General features: G+C 36.8%; 1 protein-coding gene across 4 annotated transcripts in view; it reads right to left on the minus strand.

Annotated features, from left to right (window-relative positions):
* Positions 1-20,208, minus strand: part of BTAF1 (B-TFIID TATA-box binding protein associated factor 1) — a 59,911-nt gene that overhangs the window by 25,768 nt on the left and 13,935 nt on the right. For 2 of the 4 annotated variants that reach the window (XM_026061955.1, XM_026061954.1), the window contains exons 2-18: positions 20,065-20,188; positions 18,867-18,981; positions 15,673-15,819; positions 12,453-12,616; positions 12,019-12,155; positions 11,242-11,353; positions 9,822-9,890; positions 6,217-6,306; positions 4,537-4,632; positions 4,111-4,287; positions 3,383-3,523; positions 3,127-3,251; positions 1,680-1,800; positions 1,503-1,607; positions 1,122-1,271; positions 450-592; positions 97-271 (exon numbers count right to left, since the gene is read on the minus strand). In XM_026061955.1, the coding sequence (XP_025917740.1) occupies positions 97-271; positions 450-592; positions 1,122-1,271; positions 1,503-1,607; positions 1,680-1,800; positions 3,127-3,251; positions 3,383-3,523; positions 4,111-4,287; positions 4,537-4,632; positions 6,217-6,306; positions 9,822-9,890; positions 11,242-11,353; positions 12,019-12,155; positions 12,453-12,616; positions 15,673-15,819; positions 18,867-18,981; positions 20,065-20,188 (2,191 nt within the window). Of the gene's footprint in view, positions 1-96; positions 272-449; positions 593-1,121; positions 1,272-1,502; positions 1,608-1,679; positions 1,801-3,126; positions 3,252-3,382; positions 3,524-4,110; positions 4,288-4,536; positions 4,633-6,216; positions 6,307-6,765; positions 6,818-9,821; positions 9,891-11,241; positions 11,354-12,018; positions 12,156-12,452; positions 12,617-15,672; positions 15,820-18,866; positions 18,982-20,064; positions 20,191-20,208 lie in introns of those variants that run through there. The other 2 variants (XM_026061957.1, XM_026061956.1) reach the window with 2 other exon arrangements.

The raw sequence follows: 20,208 nt of genomic DNA on the forward strand, positions 1-20,208 counted from the left end.
TTTCTACTGAAATTTTATTTTAAACTAAAGTAGCGGATGACAAGCTGTGAATTAAGTTAGTAAATCAAATTTATTTTTGCTGCAAAAACATCCTACCTTTTGCAAAGCCGCCCACTCACAGATTACTAATGCGACACTAATCCTCTGCAAGGCAGATTTAGAATTCAAATGGAAGAGCAGTAGCTGAGCTAGCGATTCAGCTGGCTTTATTTCTTGAGTAACAGTATTTACACCTGGGTCACAAATACAGCAACAAAGTGCTCCCAGCAACCTGACAAAAGGAGAAAACTATTACTCCAATGTTGTAACTACTCAGCAGTTAATAGTTCAAAATGAAGATGCCAAGAAAGAAAAAAACCCTACATAATTAGTTTTTAGCAAAAACACTATTTAACAGTAAAGAGATATTGCTTTTAAATATATTTGTTTCAGATTTCCAGTAAACTGACTTTGCTGCCATCATCCGAGCTCGCATGACAACATAATCCCTGGTCGCTGGATCTTCTGCAATGCTCTCTGCCCCAGCAATATATTCCTGAATCACTTCCTTATTCTGGGTTTGACCTTGACGCAGCTTAGTGCTTGCTTTTTCCTACGGCATAAATTTGGGAGAGGTTTAAAGTAAATGTGTTTGTAAAAGAAAAAAGGAATTCATATTCCATAACATTTTCAATAACCATTATACCCTGCAAAGATTGGACTAAGCCAGAATGTTTCTTTTACTTGAACATTAAACTAATCCTCAATATGTAGCTGATAAACATTCAACATCTTCTCAGAAATAAAGTAATGATTTTAGACTTAACTCAGTTTTTCAAACAGAAGTTGAGGAAGTTACTGTAGCTAAGCAACCACCTAGAAGACTTATAAATGAAGGGATCTACAAGAAGCACACTATATAACAGAACTGTGAATTCTCATGGATAACCTGACAGAAAGGTAATAGAGCTACAATTCTCTATGGACTTGAGGTTTACCTACTAGATAACATGAACACAGAATTGCAGAGCGGCACCACCACTCCTCTCTAACCCATTCAGAAGCAGTCTTTCTGTATTAGCGTAGGGCTAATCAGTTTCCTGCTTTCCCCAGAAGAGTCTGTGAGCTCATATTTCACTTACTTTTGATCTGGTTTTCACTTCTAACAACATGTTTAAGTCAATAGGCAAATGAGACGGCTGCATCATTAAGCAGAGCCAGGCTCCCATCCATGGACAAGCAGCTGCAACCACATACTGCACAGATGCCTTGTTTAACAGTTCCAGCCATACCTGAAAAGAAATGTATTAAAAGTTCTAACGAGTTTGTGGTTTACAGAACATCACAGATGTGCTGATCAAGTGCTAGGAACCATTCTACCCCCTCTAGTTTATGCTAAAATATCTCATAGGCAGACTACAAAACAAACATGAACAGACTATTCTTTATCTGCACAAAAGGGAGGATATAAAAGAACTGGATGCACAAATGGTACAGATCTAAGTGATAAGCCAAGCAAATACCTTGTGAATAAGATCCAGAATTTCTTGGTTGCTTTCTAGGATACAAAACTGAAATATGTGTCTCAACATGTCTTGCAGAATTGGAGTTAGCCATGCTGAAGAGCTCTGAAACAAGGATATAATAATTGAGAAGATTCTAATATAAATCATAACACAACACTAGTAACTAATTCTTACCTGGTCTTGGGTAGACAGCAGGGTGAATAATGTTTCCAGTGCTGCTTTTCGCACAGAAGATATAGTATGATGCAAGAATGGCCACACACGTGGGACCAAAACTGTGAGTGACTGCTGAATACTGGTACATGAAGAGATGTAGAGGCAGTAAGAAGGAAAAAAAAAAATTGTCTGTCATCAGTTATAAAGTTTTATTCAAAAGAAAAAGCCTTAAAAAAAGTATTATTGTATATGCTAGGTGATTTTAAGTCAGACATCAAGTTACTACAGCTTGAACACTTAAAATAGTTTGAGTCAGCGTCATTTTGCAGAATATACTGTTTTCTCTTACCAGTAGAAAGCAGTAGTTCATTCAAATATGTATTCATACTGTGCTGTTTCCTAAACTATACTTCCTTCATTCAATTATTTAGAAAAAAGTGTTTTCAGTTATGAGTTTAGTTTTATGTAGTTATGAGTTAAGATGCAAGCTTGTTTAACTAGTTCTATTGTATGTGAACTTACACATCAACTAAACAGAGCTGTATTACAGGGGGAGTGACAAAGCATCTACCTTCAGCATAGATGCTGTAAGTTCACCATATGAATTATGAGAAACATGGTAACATACTAGCAGGTAATTCCTTTAGTTTGACAGAGTTCCAAATAAAGAGGAACTGAGCATTGTCTTCAAATTGAAATAAGTTCTGAAAAGCTAACAATTACTGCCCTGGGCAATTAAGGCCTAACCTGTTAGAATAGAAGAACTTTTAATATTAGGAGTAAATAAGGAAGGTTTGCCTTAGAAAGTTTGCCTTAGAAAGAGAGGCATAAAGAGTTCCTTGCCATATATACTGAAGGTTTAAAAACATCTTCCCTCTGGTTTCTTCAGTGAACATTACAGTAACTTCTTTCGGCAGAGTTTCTCCCCCCCCCCCCCCCCCATCCCTAGTCCTTTTTGGAACAGAAGTCAGATTAATTCAATCTGTTGTTTATCTTCATCAGTCATAGAATGACTGGCTGTACTATCGATGTGACTTTTCAGGTACTATTCCAGCAGCAGTGTTCCACAGGTAAATGCATTTGTTTTAAAATAAGCGTTTTGTCACTTGTCAACAAACTCCAAACAAGGAGTGGACAAATGAAAAGGAGTTTGCAGACAGGACCACCACGTGACTGGGTATTTTAACAAAGGATATCATCTCCAACAGAAATGAACAAAATAATAGTCACATGTAAGCAACACCTACTACCTTTTAATTATTTTGCTGACTATTACTAACTTAAGGGAAGTAGAAGTATTGTCTTAACCTTCACTCTGAAGAGGAGCTAGAGTAAAATTAAAATATTGATTTACATCAAGCACTTCCTTGGCATGTGATTCGAGAGCAACTTTGATTACTCCAATTTGGAAATAACTTGGCAGTCAAACCTGCAATACTGAAGCAATACTAATAAAAAAAGTTACCTGCATTTTCGGACCTGAGGATAAGTTAGAAGGGAAGAAAGAAGGATCATGATACTGTTGGTGGAGGCTGTCAAGTCATCCAACTCCAGAAGCGCATCCCACAATGTATTAAGAATAAAAGGCACCTAGACAAACAAGCACAAGAGGTTATGGTATAAAACCTGAAAGAAAATGCAAGTGCTCATTATAAACATTTTCTTCTTTCAGATTAAAAGTGAACTTGTCAATCAGAATTTATAGAAAACAATTCAGTCACCTTCTGAGACTGAAGGTGAACCAGGCTTTCCACCACTGGTACTAAAGATGCTGCAGCAACAGCTCGGACATCGTCATCTAGATCCTGGAGACCTTCAATTATTGCAGGCAAGACTTTAGGCAATAAAGTGTTGATCATATCCTGCCAAAAATGATCAAAGATATTTTTAAACTGGAAAAATGTACAATAAACCAAACAATTAAGATGTACTCTGAATCTGTGACTAAACCTGTTCATTATATAAGCAGAAACTACAGGCCCAAGAATATAGTTTGAATATTCAAAGTCACCATTCATGAAGTAAAATCTAGGCTAAGTTAAAGTTCATTAAAATCTAACTTAAAACTGTGAAAACAAAGCCTAATGTTTGCAGAATAATACAATGAACAGACCAAACCTCTTGTAGCACTCAGCTATGTCAACATAGCACAGGGAAGTATGATCATAACCAGATAGGCACAGTCTGGTTTTAATCTGTTCTGTGCAAGTAACTGTTAATGAAGTTATAACACCACAACAACTCTGCTATATACTTGCAGAGTTCTGCAGCTTGGATATAAAGATGCATTCACACATCTTAATCCACATGAGACTGCAGTGCAAGCAAGTTTGCCTTGTCAGATCTAACCATTGCACAGGCACATCCTCAACTTTGAACTTTCTGTTCTGTTTTTTGAGCTTTCTATTCCAAAGCTCTCCACATGAGAGGTTACCATGAGGGTTATTACCTGACGCACTGCCAAAGCATACTTTATTCCCAGGAGGCCGCCATGTCTCACTTCCCACTGTTCCTGTGTGAGCAGCTTCAGGAGAACATCCACAGTTTTATGAACTCCAGTTTCATTCATATGTTTCAATACTACTCCCAAAGTCTGTGCGCAAGTCTCACGTACTGGTGCTACCACCTAGAATAAAGTAAATGATGAAACAGCTATTCCTATATGAAACCTCACTTAGAAGTAAACCCATATGAGTAGAGGCAGGTGAGCAGAACTGTTACGCAAGGTGGAAATCTGTTTATCAGCTACTTTGTAATAAGTATCTGTGTGCAGTTACAGCAGGCACATGCAGCAGCACTGTACAAAGCGTAGTTCATCTGCTGCAAAATTATCTCCCATAGAAGCCTGCTCATCTACCTATTCAGAGTTACTTACTTCATCTGACACAAAGTCTCCAAATCTGTCTAATGCAAACACACAAAGAAGTCTAATAACCAAGTCTTCTAGCCACTCCTGATGCTGCTGAATCATCTGTAAAAAGAGAAGTTGAACACCTTGACTGTATTTATTCATAAAGGACTTGCTTTAGCTAAATTCATATTAAAGAGATAGAACAATGTGTATTTAAATTGACTATCATCTTCTGTCACACAGATGGCCAATGCAGAACAGTCAACACTAATTCAGCTCTGACCTGGCTTATCAAAAACATCACAGTGGGTTTTTTGCTTATTTTTGAAACATAGTATATATGAATAGCCCTATAAAGAAAATGGGTACTTTTACCCCTACATAGCACAGGAAGGTGAGGTCATCCAGATAACCCACCCTGAGTAATGCCAATGTATCCTAGACATATCAATCAATACTTGTTTGAAAAACATTTACAAATAAACACAAACTATGAAGTAGTATTTCTCACAACTGTGGGAGCTCCAGTGAAAGGAACTCCTTTTTCAACCTCTCAGCCTCCTCCAGATTTAACAAAGCAATTTAGACCAAGCCTGTCTTGAGGCCCTGGTCTCTGTTGATTAGAGCCCCCACATCTTTAACTCAGAGCAGAAGCCCCGCAGATTGAACTACTTGGACACCACCTTTCTCATCTCCACTGGTTTCGTAGATGATCTTTCCCCTTGAAAAATCATCATTTTAATAAACAAAACTTTCATCAAGTTAGGGATTTCATACTCCCATGCATGTCAAAGTTACAACATGCATGTAGCAGGCATGGCAGTCTTTGAAGCTAACCTGAAGGGCACAGTCTCTTTCCATAGATAGTTAAGAAATTGATTAGAGTATCTTACTCTTGCAAGAAGTGTTATTAAACTACTCTGCAGTTTCCAAGGAACAAATACAGCTCCACATGGAAGCAAGGAGAGAGTAACTTGTGCTTGTCCTACACAAAAAGTACACTGAAGTGGCTCAATATACCTCTGGTAAATGTATCTCCTCATCTTTCTATATTGTCTATATCATAAGCTCCCACAATGCAACTTTGCAGCTGCAATAACCAAATCTAGTTCTGGAGGTAAGAGTCTGTCTCTGCTTTCCAGCTGCTTTTACAGCAGTGAAGTCAGTATGAATTGCAATCTGATTCCATATGAGTTATTACTGTCAGGAAATTAAATACCAGTCTCCATGTATTTAAAAGGAAAATACTTTTTCAGAAGTTAAATACTTCTTGCAAGAAGAGAGCAAACAGATTGATAGAATCAGCTTAGTATTTAAGTGACAGAATTAGACAGTACAAGACTCTCCGGCTGAATCTAGAGTTCGTAACCAACTTATATTGTAAATTTTGTTTCAGCACACCCTTAGCATGACCTGAAACTATTATTTTCTAGTAGGGAAGTTAATGTTTAATGAATGTACACACACGATCTACATATTAATAGCTGCTTATATGTAGCTTGTTTTTGTAGGCTTTTTCAAGAGAATTTAACATTTTATCACTGGACATAGTTATGTAGTCCATATACTTTGAGCAGACAAATCTCATGGTCTATTATTCCCTTCAAATCACCCACCTCCTGCAAAGCTTAAGTATTTTAAATTAGGTTTAGAAAAGACACTACTTAAGAAACACGTTAAAAGTCTACAGAACTAGAAATCTACCTCTTCCAAAGAGCTGTCTCCCATTTTACCACCACTTTTACCATGAGCTTTAAGTATCTCTCTCAGCCCGGTACCTGCACCATGTCGAACCTAGAAAAGTGAAAAGAATCAAAAATAAGTCAGTTTAAATATTTAGAAACAGAAGATAAAAAACATACCGGGTAGACAAAACACAGCAAGCAATTCAAAATATCCATACGTTTTTCTTAATACACAGTTTCAAGTGTTGCAGTTAGTGGTACTTCACAAATTCGTGAGAAAAGGTAGTAACTTATTAGATCAAAAGCTATACTTGGGGAAAAAAAAGGTTTTTGACATTGGTTTTGTGAAATATTTCTATAGAAAGGAAAGTTTATGGACAAAAGATTAAGAATGGCTTCTGCTTTCCACTACAGAAAATATCACTATTGCATGTTCAGTAATGTAGTTGAGGAAGACAGTTTTCATTTAGTTCTACCTCACGACGTTATAAAACACTAGTTTTCAGAGACAGATCAACCTAGAAGATATTACGCACGGATATGTTTTTTCTGGATGAAGCCTTCTTACCCTTATCAATCCTTCATCGGTTAGAAGAAGCATCAAAATATTCATAGCTCTCCTAATTTGAATTTTTCAAACAAAAAACAGGGAGAAACACTTTCAGGTATCTACTTTGTAACATAAATACTAAAAGCCTTTACCCTCTACCTCCACTGGCACAAATATTCCAACTTTAATTGTCATGGCATTACTACCCTCCACAGAACTCATTTCCTAATCACAGTTGCAGCAATAGCTACCTTACAATGATCAGCTTTCAAATACATAAAAAACCTGGCAGTTTTAAGTGTAAGACTAATCTAAACCTTAAAAAGCAGGCCTGCTAACCCAGACTATGCTTCTTGCAGAGAAAATGGGTTAAAAAAAAATGTAAATCCTATAATTAAACCACCAAAAAAGCAAAACCACAGGAGATGAACATACATATCGCTCCAACTGTTGGAGAAGATTTTCCTTTTTGCACAAGAGCAATTTCTTTTAAAGACTCAAGAAGGAACACGGCATATGATGCTAGAAGTCTTCGTAAAGCCCAGAGCTCTGGATCAGCAGATCTCAAAAGCATATGAGCAGCAGTTCATGGAGAACGTTCCATATGTGAAGTAAAGCTAAAATACAAGTACCCAAAAGCAAAGTCCAAAACCAAAGGAATCTTTCACTGAATCCAAAATGTGGTTCAGCATCTCAAATGAACATACAGAATGAATTCTCTGGCTCAAGAAGCAGAGATGATTCTGTTGCCTCCACCTCTATTACTGGCATGACAGTCAGCTTGTACCAACCTCAGGAACTAAATAAGATACTCTGGCAGCTGGCTTCTAGATCACTGCAATTTTTGACTTTGGGGAAGGGAGGGGCACAAGGGGCTGCTCAGAGAAACTATTTCTAGTAAGTTTATAAGCTAAAGGAAAGCAATCTTCTTCCCAGTAGACTTTGCATTTCCTAAACAGAGCTCAGAGTATTTTGGGGCATTTGCAGAACAAACTCCTGAGATTATTATTCTGTATAGCTCACATGTATATGCAAACCTGCCTTACATGGCTAGATATTAAAAAAAAAATAACTAATAATCAGAAGTGAACAAGTTATAGGGGAAAACAAATCAGAGCCACTTATATGTTCCCAAACATAAGCAGTTGAACGTACTAAGAAGAATTAATGCACCTGTGGGCTACAAAACAGAAATTACAGAACATCGGTAGAAAGATGCGCTAAAGGCATACCCCGTTTCTGGTATTTTTGGTATCAGACTAGAGACAATTGGCTAACCAAAAAAAGCCTGCGCAATAGCTACACTGACAGTTGCAAAAGCAAAACTTTGAACTGTTTTCTCCTTGAGACACCTTTACCTAGGTTCGAGCAAAACTTACATGGTATTTGCTACAAAGTGTACTTCATGTACATGCATGCTACTAAAAAACTATCGTATTTCACAATAATATTTTTTTCCCCTTAACAGCCAGAAATGAGTGGCTGGTAGGTCCTCCAAGAATCAGAATTTCTCAGATGAAGTGCAATTGTATAAAAGCATACCCTTCTCCACATGCACAGCTGAGCGGCTGTTGGTAAAAAGCTATAAGCAAGCCAATAAAACCCAGCCACAGCACCTAGTCTTAAAATCTTAATTGCTCATAAACAAATGATCAGTGTATTATATGTCAGAGATTGCTTATGAGCTAGTTTTAGCTGACAAAATGTTCCTTTTCTGGCTTGTAAACATTTGAGCCTCTGCAAACGCAAAATAGCAGCAGGAAAGACAACTGTATAAAGGAAATATCAGTGGCAGGATTCATCTCACCTGACTTTAGCTGTCTATAAGCTAGCCAAGTAGCCTCAACTAGTCACCCAGGCTGCCTCAAGACATGGCAAGAGGCCGCTACGGGACAATTTTATAAACATGTATTTTAAGGTAGTTTAACCTGTTTTCCACCCAGAACATACCATAATAATGATTCTGTATTGATCTACTTCCTTAAGGTGTACATGGGCCCCATATCAAATGTACTAACAAGGCTTTGAAAATGCCTGCATCCCACAAGGAGGCAAGCAGACTTTAGCTTCAAATGTCAACAGCCTGCTTTCAAATAAGACAAGGCTTATTAGTTCAGATGCAATGATGCGCCTCATGAATATAATTATCCTTTTTCTGGACCCAGAATAACTGTGCTTGCTGCATATGACCTATCTCTGCGCTTCCAAGTTTGAGGCCAGCATAAACAGAGCCAAATTGGTATCACTGAACCTGTGATATAAATATGCCTAAGCATGATATACTTGCTGTTAACATTTAATCTTTCAAAACATCGACTTTATAATAAAATTAATATTAGCTGGCAATAGTTACTTCCATCTGCTACTGCTCAAGGAAAGACCATTGTCAGCTACTTCATTATTTTTTGTCTAGGACCAATATCAAAGTGGGTAGAAAATTGAATAAGAGGATTGAATAAAAGGGTGAGTAGAACAGTTTTCAAATCTTGAAAATAAGTTACCTAGGCAATCAAATGTAAAGTTTTTGCAACTGATATTTAACACGTTTTTTTAAAAAAATTAAGATTCTTTTTCATAAAGGAAGAGGAAAAATAATTTGTAAGCTATCCTCTGTTAGTGGAGTAAATTTTTCTAACTTAACATTGGACAAACATGTCACTGTTTTCAGCAGACTTGCACAGTGCTCTTCCACCTCTTGGTAAATTCAAGCCAATTTTAATTGCTTAATCCTTCAGCCATAGATTCATGTCCTTTTGCTTTCCTCAAATTTCAGTACTTCCAAAGTTTTCATTTATATTCACTGCTACCAAGATCTTTCCCACTCTCTCCTTGCATATACATTATACATTTCCATTTCCCCTTTAAATGAATCTTAAAAAAAGAAAACCCACAAAATTCTCTAAAATCACATTTGACTACATAAATCTGTATTTGTGATTGGTATAGTTTCTGATATCTATCAAAATGCTTTTAAACCCCATACATATAGTTTTTGTACTTCTGTTTAAATATACTCTAAATTACTATTTTTTCTACCTTTAATTACACCTTAAAATACTGCACATAAATCTTACCTCCCAGGATGGATTAAAGAGATCATTGCACACCTCTTCACAAAAGCTTTCCAGAGGCCATTCATTTGCCTAAATTTACATTTAAAACACAAGTATGAGATTAATGGGAGCCAATGATCAGGGGAAAACTTCTTAAATTGCAAGCCACTTTAGATAAGCAAAGATAATAAAGACCTCCAAAAGCTTGATTACTTTAATTTGTTATTGGGCAGAACTAAGTAACTTATTCCACACTTCAGAAAGTTTGCTGATTGGCACCGGAGCTTGTAAAAGGCTTATGAAGTTTGTCTGTTGGTAGTGTAACCTCTTCCCTAGGCTAATTTTGATGTTCTGGAAGTCAGTCTCCCTTTAGGAACTGCACTTAGAAAACTAAGCAAAACTTCTTGTCCTTCCCAGTGATTCTTTATCAACTTTGCCTTTAAAAGGCAGAATAGGCAAATCTTTCTTTGAAATCACACAACATAAGCAAATTGGGTCACACTGATCCAGTAAAACACCATCTTTTTCAAAATGCATTCCATGTTTTTGAAAAACCAAAAGGAGCATATCCGCTATCCCTGAGGTTTCCTGGGAGAAAACTGACAGGGCTAGGGAGAGGAAGTTAGCAAAGACACTAACTTCAGGAGCTTCACCCCATCATAAAGACAAGACAAAGTATTTAAAAGGCTAGCAACCAGCAGCTACTGAGCCTTCCCTTATCATTAATCTTTTATAATAAATTAATTTTCCAATCACTGTTTTGTAAATAAGAATTTAGTTACTAAGCTATGTTTGGAAAAATCTTTTTTTATAGACAGGAGTTTACTAAGATAAAATTTCTTCAAAATAAACTTCTATGGACCAGTTGTATTCTACCATAGCATTTCTTACAATATTTCAGATTTTCAGTCTAGTGAAGCAAATGTGAGTTTTTCACCAAGGTGTTGTTTAAATCTTCAGTTAAAGGTAAAACTTAATTCTAAATTAAGCCTAATTACAGTAGGGCAAAGATTAAATAAAGTGTACATGAACATTCACATCAAATTGTTTATGATTCAGTGTGATCTCTTATTATCTTTACCTGCTTAGCAGTTTTACAGTTTAATGTACAAAGGCACCTACATTTAAGATTAATACCAGTCTGACACCTGTAATCTGCCTGCTCAGGTCCATTTGGGTCAAACTGCTACCAATGGATTAGATGTGTTTTCTCTCAATGCTTTTTCCCATTTGAAGCATATTTGCTTCATTACATACAAAACTAAATTGACAATGATGTGATGTTGGCAATGACATCCATTTCTCATAATACTAAAACAAGCAAAGAATAACTCACTCAGGGTTAGAATAGCTGGGATTGTAAAGAAATCTTATTTTATGTTACTCTTAACATTAGCAGACATTATCATTCAATACTTTAATACCAGACAGTGCATCATACCTCTTCTGGAGCATTTTCTACCAACGTTTTTGAGTCTGTGGCAGGTTGGTTGATGACAACATTTGCAACTTTTCTTCTCTTTTCTTCTGGTTCCCCATCAGTGCTATCATTGCTAAAAAGGAACAAATACAAGTTTATGAACTGAAAGTATGTTTTAAGGGAAGTAAGTACTTCTACAACTGAAGTCTCAGAAACAGTAACACGTGGCAGGAATATAAAACAAGTTTGATTAATACCTTCTGAAATATACAGTATAGGTAGAAGTTATATGTAATAAAATTCAGTGAGGAAACAGCAGAATGCCATCCCAAACTTGCAATCTTTCTCAGCCTTTTCAAAAAAAGGCCAAAATCCTTGTTTGGGGCTGGGGGGAGCACCACCAAAATTTAGTTCATTGTTCATTAAAAATAGAGTAGGTACAATAACACGCCACTATAAACTACTGTGAAGAAGAACACACCATACATAAAGCTGTATCTGAAATTTTTATTTATTATCTTCATAAATCCCCCATTTTCATGTGGTATTCTCAAGCCATATATAACGACAGGGACAAAACATAAATTTCTAAGAATAGCCTCCCACTATATCAAGTTTCCTACAAAGCTAAGTCCTTAATAAAGTCTCTACTGGGAATAAGTATGGCACAAGTGTTTTGCCATCAGTCCAATTAACATGTAAAAGACTAAGAGGCAAAGACTGTAGGAAGTTTTTCAGACAAATCAAATTATAATCCTTGCTTAACAGGAACCGGAGTAAAACAGTTCACTATTATACCTCTTCTCATTAGCTTCCACTGCATCTCTGGATCTTTGCTTTGCAAATAGCTTAGCCATTCTTTTGGCTTTGTTCTTTTGTCTACTGCTCATACCAGCTCGAAACTCTGAGTCAATTAACTCAGCAGCCTGAAGAGTCTGAAAAAGAAATCATTCCTTGTCAACTCTTCTTACAATGAAGGTCCTGAAAAAAATCCCCAAACCCACAACACTTCTCAACTTCCAAGTCACCCTCCATGATTTGAAATTCAGACCAGCAGTTTAAGACCAGATAAGACTAATGTGCAACTATGGCATTTAAGAGTTCAGGAAGCCAAAACATACCCTAGTTAAAGCTGAGCATTATACTTAAAATATAAAGAATTGCAAATACAGAAGTACAAATAAAACACTGTGTTACTCCCTTGCAGGCAAACAGTCCAAGGTTTTACCTACAGGTTGTTTGTTAACAAGTGAAACTGAAGAAGGAGAATAGTCCAAATCTTCATCATTGAAGAGGTCTTCAGTATTCATCCCAATTGCAGCACCCATATCCAGGCCAAGTTTCTTTTGTAACAGTTTCCTCTGTCGTGCTATCCTCTCTTTAGGATCAATTTCACCTTAAAAGTTTAAAACATAAGGTGTGTCAGACTTGCAACTAGATATATTATTGAAGATTTGCTCAAGGAAATAACATAACAAAACCAAAAGCTGCATAGAAATAAACTGTATTTGGATAATGCCTCACTAAAATGTTTTAATCTCAGAAGGATTCCTAAAAAGACCTTTTTTGCTGTTGAAACTATACTGCTACTTAAAGCGACACTAATTTTTCACCGAAAAAAAAAGAGCTCCCATGAAATTCTTTCCACAGAAGTAAAAGTTTAGATCTTCTGTATTTTAGGGAAGTAAAAGGAGAGAATTCACACATTAGAAAAAAACAAAACAAAACAAAAAAATCCATCAACTGGATCAAGAACTGGCACTTTGTTATTGAGCACATACATCCTTGCTGGATTTTCAGATTTGGCAGATGGGGTTTGTTTTGTTTTTATGTTTTCTTTTTCGGATGAGGTTTTTTCCTCCAAAAGTTTGTTTTCTGTTGGAAACCAGATACCGAAGAAATTACCAACAACAGCAAAAAGCCTCAACTGATATTCAGTCCAGTATCACAGAATGGTCAAGGTTGGAAGGGACCTCTGGAGATCATCTAGTCCAACTCCCCTGCTCAAGCAGGGTCACCTAGAGCACACTTCCAAGCATTGTGTCCAGACGGCTTTTGAATATCTCTAGAGAAGGAAACTTCACAACGTCTCTGGACAACGTCTTCCAGTGCTCTGTTACCCTCACAGTAAAGAAGTTTTCCCTCATGTTTAATACAGTATTCTGTATTAAGCTGGATTTTTTTTTTTTTTTTTTTTTTTGTCAGATGCATAGGACCTAACTGCCTCCTCCCCTTCTGCCCAGACCAGAAATACCCCAAAGAAATGTAGACTGAGGCATAAACACAATTTTCCTAGGGTACCAGAGTGTTCAAAACCTAATCCTCAAGCTTCATGTGTCAGGCAAGGCTCATTTAGGAAGTTAAGATCGTAGCAGCTGCCTCAAGAATCTTGTGAAGCTTAAATGAACACCTGAAGTACTTAACACCTAGATTTTGGGTGAACATAAGAACAGAGGATTTTAGTGCCCTAGCAGGATAAACTCGCCAAGTGAGTTTGCTACATATAAACCAGAACTTGTAGCTTATAGGTCTGTCAGACTCCACATTATTTTCATGTGTGGTATGGAAACCAATCAGGAGTTTGTTTTTTTTAGTCACTAATGCCTTGTAACTATGCTTCCAAAGGACTGCTGAAAAGCAATTAAGAGAATTGATTCCTATTCTATTATCCACTGAAAGATTTTCACAGAAATTAGTAAGTAGGTGACCACTACTGATAGAAATTTTGGGTATACACCACATTTGAGATATTATGACAATAATCCACTTGGGGTTTTTTTTGTAGTAGCATTTAAGTGGCAAATAAGGAAATACAAACAACTTCCATTCCCTAGAATATTTTACATTCCTTGCACAAGTTCATCTTATGAAAAAGTGCCAAAGACTAAGTCCACAAATTCATTATGTGACTTGCTTTTTACATCCATTCATGCTGGGAACTTAAAGAAAAACAGCTAGAAAATGCAGAAGAGAAAATGGCCGATGTACATTTTCCCACCAGTTAAGAAAAGCAAGAACTAAAGCTGTAGTTCATTTTCATTCACATGATTTACAGCAGCACGTGTTGTTAAGCACTGGGATAAGTACCACACTTGGAATATGACATTTTAGTTGTTTGCATCTAATTGATTTCTGAACAGGTGGGATTTCATTAGAAGAGATGAGATTTGTAGAACACCTTATTAACCTAGCATAAAAGGTGGCAAGCAATAAAACAGCAGTGAAGCTTAACAGACAGGACACCGCCTGAATGTCAGGAACCATGGGTTCTGCTCCTTCCTGAGCTAGCCGGCTTCTGCGTACCCTGCACAGATGAATCATGCCCAGGGAACAAATGAATCAAAGCTATGAAGCCAGAGTGGCTTCTTATCTATAGCACCATTTCATCTGGTGCAGAAACTGGAAGGTGGACTGGAACTACAGCAGGGCAGTCGGGTAAGGAAAAACAAGAGTTTTGTAGTTTAAAATAATTCAGTGCCATTTTACGGCTATAACCCAATTCTCTCTACTAAAGAGCTCCAGAAAGATACCAGACAAGTCACTCGAAACAAGATATATCACACACACACACTACGTATTCTACATTTCTTATGAGCCTTAAGAGAGATCAAAAGCACAAGCACTCTGATAGAGAAGCACACAATCTCTTAACAGAAACCAAAACAAGTGATACTAGATAAATTTTACTTTATGTTCCACACTCTTTGAAAGAAAAAGATTATTCTACCTCTTTTTCCACTAGGACACTGTAAAGTCTAAGCACTCAAATGCCACAACTATAAGCACTAGAGGAAAGCTTGGATTATGCTATAAACAAAGCCAGTAGCCACTGCTTGGAAGAAAACAAAATGGTAACCACTTCATTTTGCACAGCAATTGAATGCAAGTCCTGTAAAGGAGAGCTGTTAATTAACAACTATTAAGCATCTTAACATGTACTGAATGTTTTAAATATTTGACCATCCAATCTTGAAAGCTTTACCACAGCATTTTTTGTGCCATCACTCTATATTAGAAAACTTCATGCCTTTTAATAAGCCACATTCTGCTAATGTATTTGGGAACATTGTTTTAATCAAGAGCAAGTGATTTATAGTTCCTAAACCCCTTGAAAATAAAGCTACAGAAATTCTACAGCAGCCTTTGACATTGCTTTTTCTGCTCCCCTTCTTTAGGTTTTGTATAGGCACACTAATTCTAATAAGCAAAAAAAAAAACCCTAATAAAAAATTAATCTCAATATCTTACCATTGAGACTCTCAGAAAGTTACATAGCCATAATTCACTCCTAACTCAAGAAACAAAATATAAACCAGTTATGTTAGAGCATGTTTCCTTCCTGTTATTTCCTAGCATTCCACAAAACTCTGCATGACCAGACATATAACATAGCCAACACAAACTTTTTCAAAACACTAGATTTTCTCATCTGCAAGTCAAATAAAGATATACCTGATTTATCATCTTGGACTTCAAACTCTGCACCAGCGGATCCAAGAAGAGATGCACCATGTTTTAACAACCGACATATATCAAATCTATCAAAACGTAACCGATCAGTTGAAGGTGAATCTTCCACAGGACTTTCTGAGCCCAGTTCTAGACAGATATCGAAAATAATATTAACAAAAATGAGATGAAATTTTCAGTCAAAGCATAGGCAGAAAAGAAAGGAGATGAAGAGGAAGAAATAATCTCCCTCTCCCAAAGGAACGACCAGACATACAGCATTCTGATACCCAGAATTTACAGGCTCCACTTCACAAAGAAAGGCCAAAAAATCTCAATGTATTTAACTGAGAAAAAACAAAACAAAAAAACCCACCCCCCTACACACTTTTAATACTTTTTCCCTTAACAAGTTTCACTTAAGATTTTAGACACTGACACACTAAAAGATCTTCTCTGTACATATATATGGCCAGCTTGCAGTTGAAGCTACATATGGCTTACAAGTACTTCAAACATGAGTATCATGCCAACGCTACATCATATGACCAACAGCAAGGCATCCCTGGTATGGAAGCTGGAGAGTAGTCTTAACTACTGGTATGGGGATAAGCCAGCTACCAAAGGCTACTGAGGACTACTTTATCAGCTCTTCTCAAATCCAGCTGCAGATACAGCAGTTAATACTATCACAGAAGAGAGCTGCTCCTCACAAGGTGTCTATCATTTCCTTGTTATTCACTTCCAAAGCATCCCTCCTCTCAGCAATCAAAGGTTAGTGCACTTTTTGTGGCTCTTAGCCACATGCAGCTTAGCATTCAAAAAGACTGGCCACTCCTACATTATCCAGCATGCTCGCATCCTGAATTGTGATCAGCAGTATAAATACAATTGTTGCCTACCAGAAAAAAAAAAAAAAGACTCTAACATTTAGTTTGATATGGTCCCCCCCCCAACACATTTATGAAAGTTTGTTAACTTAAAGTAAATGAGTTTAATTATAAATGAGTTTAATTACATACAAAACACTTCATACAAAATGAATACCTACATTTCTTCAGACCTAAAGAAAGTTAACATTTCATAAAACATACACAAAAAGTGATTAGCAGCAAGCCTAAGAACTGAAATATTACTAAGCAGACTACTGTAAAACACATATTTAACTACTAAATCAAGTTTAACTGAAATCAAAAACAGAAACAAAGACCTACGCAGCCAGTTAGTGTGCTAAATGCCACCTGTTTCTCAAATATACATAACTACTTCTACAACTTCAAATTTGAGAGGCAGATATGTGAGAACTGGGCAGCGTTTATTAACCTGTCATTAAAAACAGCCACTGTGCTTGAAGACTGATAAGTTGCCTCTAAACTCCCATGTACAGAGAGTTTTAAAAGTAATCCTGGGAACTACAGGCTGGTGAATCAGACTTCCATCCTTGGTAAAATGGTGGAGTCTATAAATAAAGCTATTGAGTTTATGGATAAACATGATTTACTGGAAAAGAGTCAGCATGGCTCATGGAAAAAAAGCCCTCTGTAACCTGATTATCAATGTCCTCAAAGAAATCCAACATGTGGATAGAGTGGATATAGTGGAGATGTGTACATACACACATATATAAAAAATAACATATTAAAGTTTGCACAGATGTATTTATATATATAAAGTATACACATATAAGATATATACACATGTATGTATAAAAATACGCATATATCCCCTTCCCCAGAAGCCTTTGGCAGAATTTCATACCAAAAATTGAAGGAACTAAGTTACCACAGAATTGGGGAAAAGGTCCTTTTATGGACTGAAAGCTAGTTAAAGAGTAGAAAGCAAGGAGTAGGGCATAATGGTCACTTTTCAAGATAATTAAGAATCAGGGATTAATGCTGGAACCAGTTCTATTCAATGTCTTTAGCAACGAGAAGGGGATTTCACTATGCATACTCTTCCCCCAAGCATGTTCGTTACACTAAGCTTTCAGGTAACCAAATGTCACAGCGGCAGTAAGGAACCAAGAAGGACTCTCGGAACTGACTGATGGGCAGAGACAGCAGATAAGCTGCAACGGTAGGAACCTAAGCCATGCCTACACAATGCTGAATTCAGAACTGATGGTTAACACTCCAAGATCTTTATTGAGGCACTTTTGACAGTTTTTTGTATTCACCAGCTTATTGTGCAGTGACAGCCAAAAAAGCCAAATAAATCCTGGGCATCATCAGAAGGACACTAAAAATGAGACAAAGTATCTCATTTTGCCACTATATATAAATATCAGAACTTTGGATGTTGGTGCACTATGCGCAGTTCTATACTGTGCATCTCGAGGAGGATATAAGAATGGGAGAAAGCATGGAGGAGGGAAAATAAAGTGATCCAAAAGATGGAATAGTTGCTTTGTGACGAAAGACTAAGATGCTGTAGTTCTTCAGCTTAGAGAGGAGAAAGTTGTTGGAGGGGAGAAATATGATGGAAGTTTACAAAAATCATGAATGCAAATGCAGAAGTTATCAAATTTTACTAGAACCAGGAGACAGTGAATGAAACAAGTATGAGATCAGCTTGAAATGGACAAGGGAATTTTTTAGTCAAAAAATAAAAAATAAAAAATAAATCCACTACACAGATTCATGAATTTCTGGAATCTGTGCCACAGAAGGTTGTGAAGGCAGAAATATCAACAGGTTCAAAAAGAAATTAGACAAAATCATGGACAATAGGTCCACAAGTAAGCTGCTAAAAGCAGTGGCAGGGCTATATCCTCTAACATCTTTAATGCAGCAGTTCCAGATGCTGAGCGAATACAAGCAGAATAGACTGCAGGAAGTGACCATTTCAACTCCCTTAGAAAGGTGCTATGAGCAGGGGAACAGGAGAAAAGTGTCTGCAAAAATATCATAACAAAGTTAATTGGTTGAAAGTTCTATTGCTTCACTAATTATTCCTTTTAAGTGCAAGAGTAAAAGTTTGAGGGTACAGAGCACATGCGTAAGAATCTTAGGAGAAGCAAAGGTCAAGCACATAGCTGTAACTGAATATGAACATCTAAAGCCAGAGGGGTTTGCTACAGTCCACACACATCTAGCGCTCATAAAAACAGAATAGCATGGTTTCCTTGAGAAGTCTCATATCACAGTCAGGTTGTGTCAGATACGCAATCAATTCTACATAATTCATTTAAGAAGCACCTTGTTTTGATCTTGGAGTTGGATTCCACTCAGGTACATTTTTCACTATTGCTTCAACAGCCTGGCCAGCTGCAATACGAGTATCCCAGTTCGTACTTCTTAAATATACTAACACCTTTAAAGAGAGATTGTACAATGAATTAGGTCTTTAAAAAAAGAAAAATCAAGATTGGCTAAAAATGTGCTTGTAGAACATCCACAAGCTGTTAGACACTATATAAAATACACTTAATGCTATGGATTAAGCCAATATTCAGAACACAGCAGAAAAAGTACAAGAATACAAGAGAAACATGAGCAGCCTTTTCTATTCATTCACATTGCTTAGTCATAAGCCTTGCAATAGCAAGGCAGTAAGAACTTAAGATGTATTAAGTTCCATCAGACAAATTTAGCAAAACCTTCCTTTTTGAGATGTAAACTATTTCCTCCAAGCACTGAGCTAAGCTTGAAACTGTTTTTGCTTTCTAAAAGGAAGTGTTCAAAAAGATTAATAGACCTGAAAACTTTAAAGTAATTTTACCAAAGGACAACATGGGTCACCTTTAGCAACATATGCTTCTCTAAACTAATTTAGCACTATGCCTCAAACCTGGAAAAACTATTTCTTTCACTGAAAGTGGTTTGATATTCATGACTCCTCGGCCACTCTGTTGATAGCACCAATTGTGGTGAGGGCACCTGTTCAATAAGAACAGAATTGAGGTCACTCAGTTGTTTCCAGCTGTCAGACATGAACTATTTTTGGTGGTTTTACTGGACTTGGCCAGATTCAAGTCTCAAACTAATGGAAATCTGCTTCCATTTTCCAGCCCTTTTAAAGGCATGCAGCCTCCTATATTTTTAGCCCTATATCATACAAGTAACAATCTTTAAAGAAAGGAGCAGAAATTTTAAGAGGCAGTAGAGCTCCTCTTTATAGATTAAAAACTGAACTTACAACAAACAGGAATATCAATATTAAATACAAAGGGAAACCTGACTTGCATAACCATCTCAGAGTCTGACAAAGCAGCAGGCTTAACAGACGTGGTCTCCTAATTTTCTTCAGTCATCTGTTTTCAGAGAGTACTGCAAAAGACTATACTTTCTGCATCTTCTTCCCACAGAACACACCCCACAAAACTAGTTTTATTCTTACTGTTAAAGTGCTGATAGCATGTTAAAAAAAAAAAGAGAGAGAGAGAGAGATGCTTACTTTAGATAAGAGATTGTTCAGTTCATGAGGATGCAGTTTCACTACTTCCCCAAGTTGCTGTGCAGCTGCTTTTCTTGTTACTGGTGTCGTACCGGTGTCCAGTAAAATAAAGAGACGATCAAGCCTAAATATGATTGACAAAAA

This window comes from Apteryx rowi, unplaced genomic scaffold (assembly GCF_003343035.1).
Source record: "Apteryx rowi isolate R43461 unplaced genomic scaffold, aptRow1 scaffold_188, whole genome shotgun sequence".
Classification (NCBI taxonomy): domain Eukaryota; kingdom Metazoa; phylum Chordata; class Aves; order Apterygiformes; family Apterygidae; genus Apteryx; species Apteryx rowi.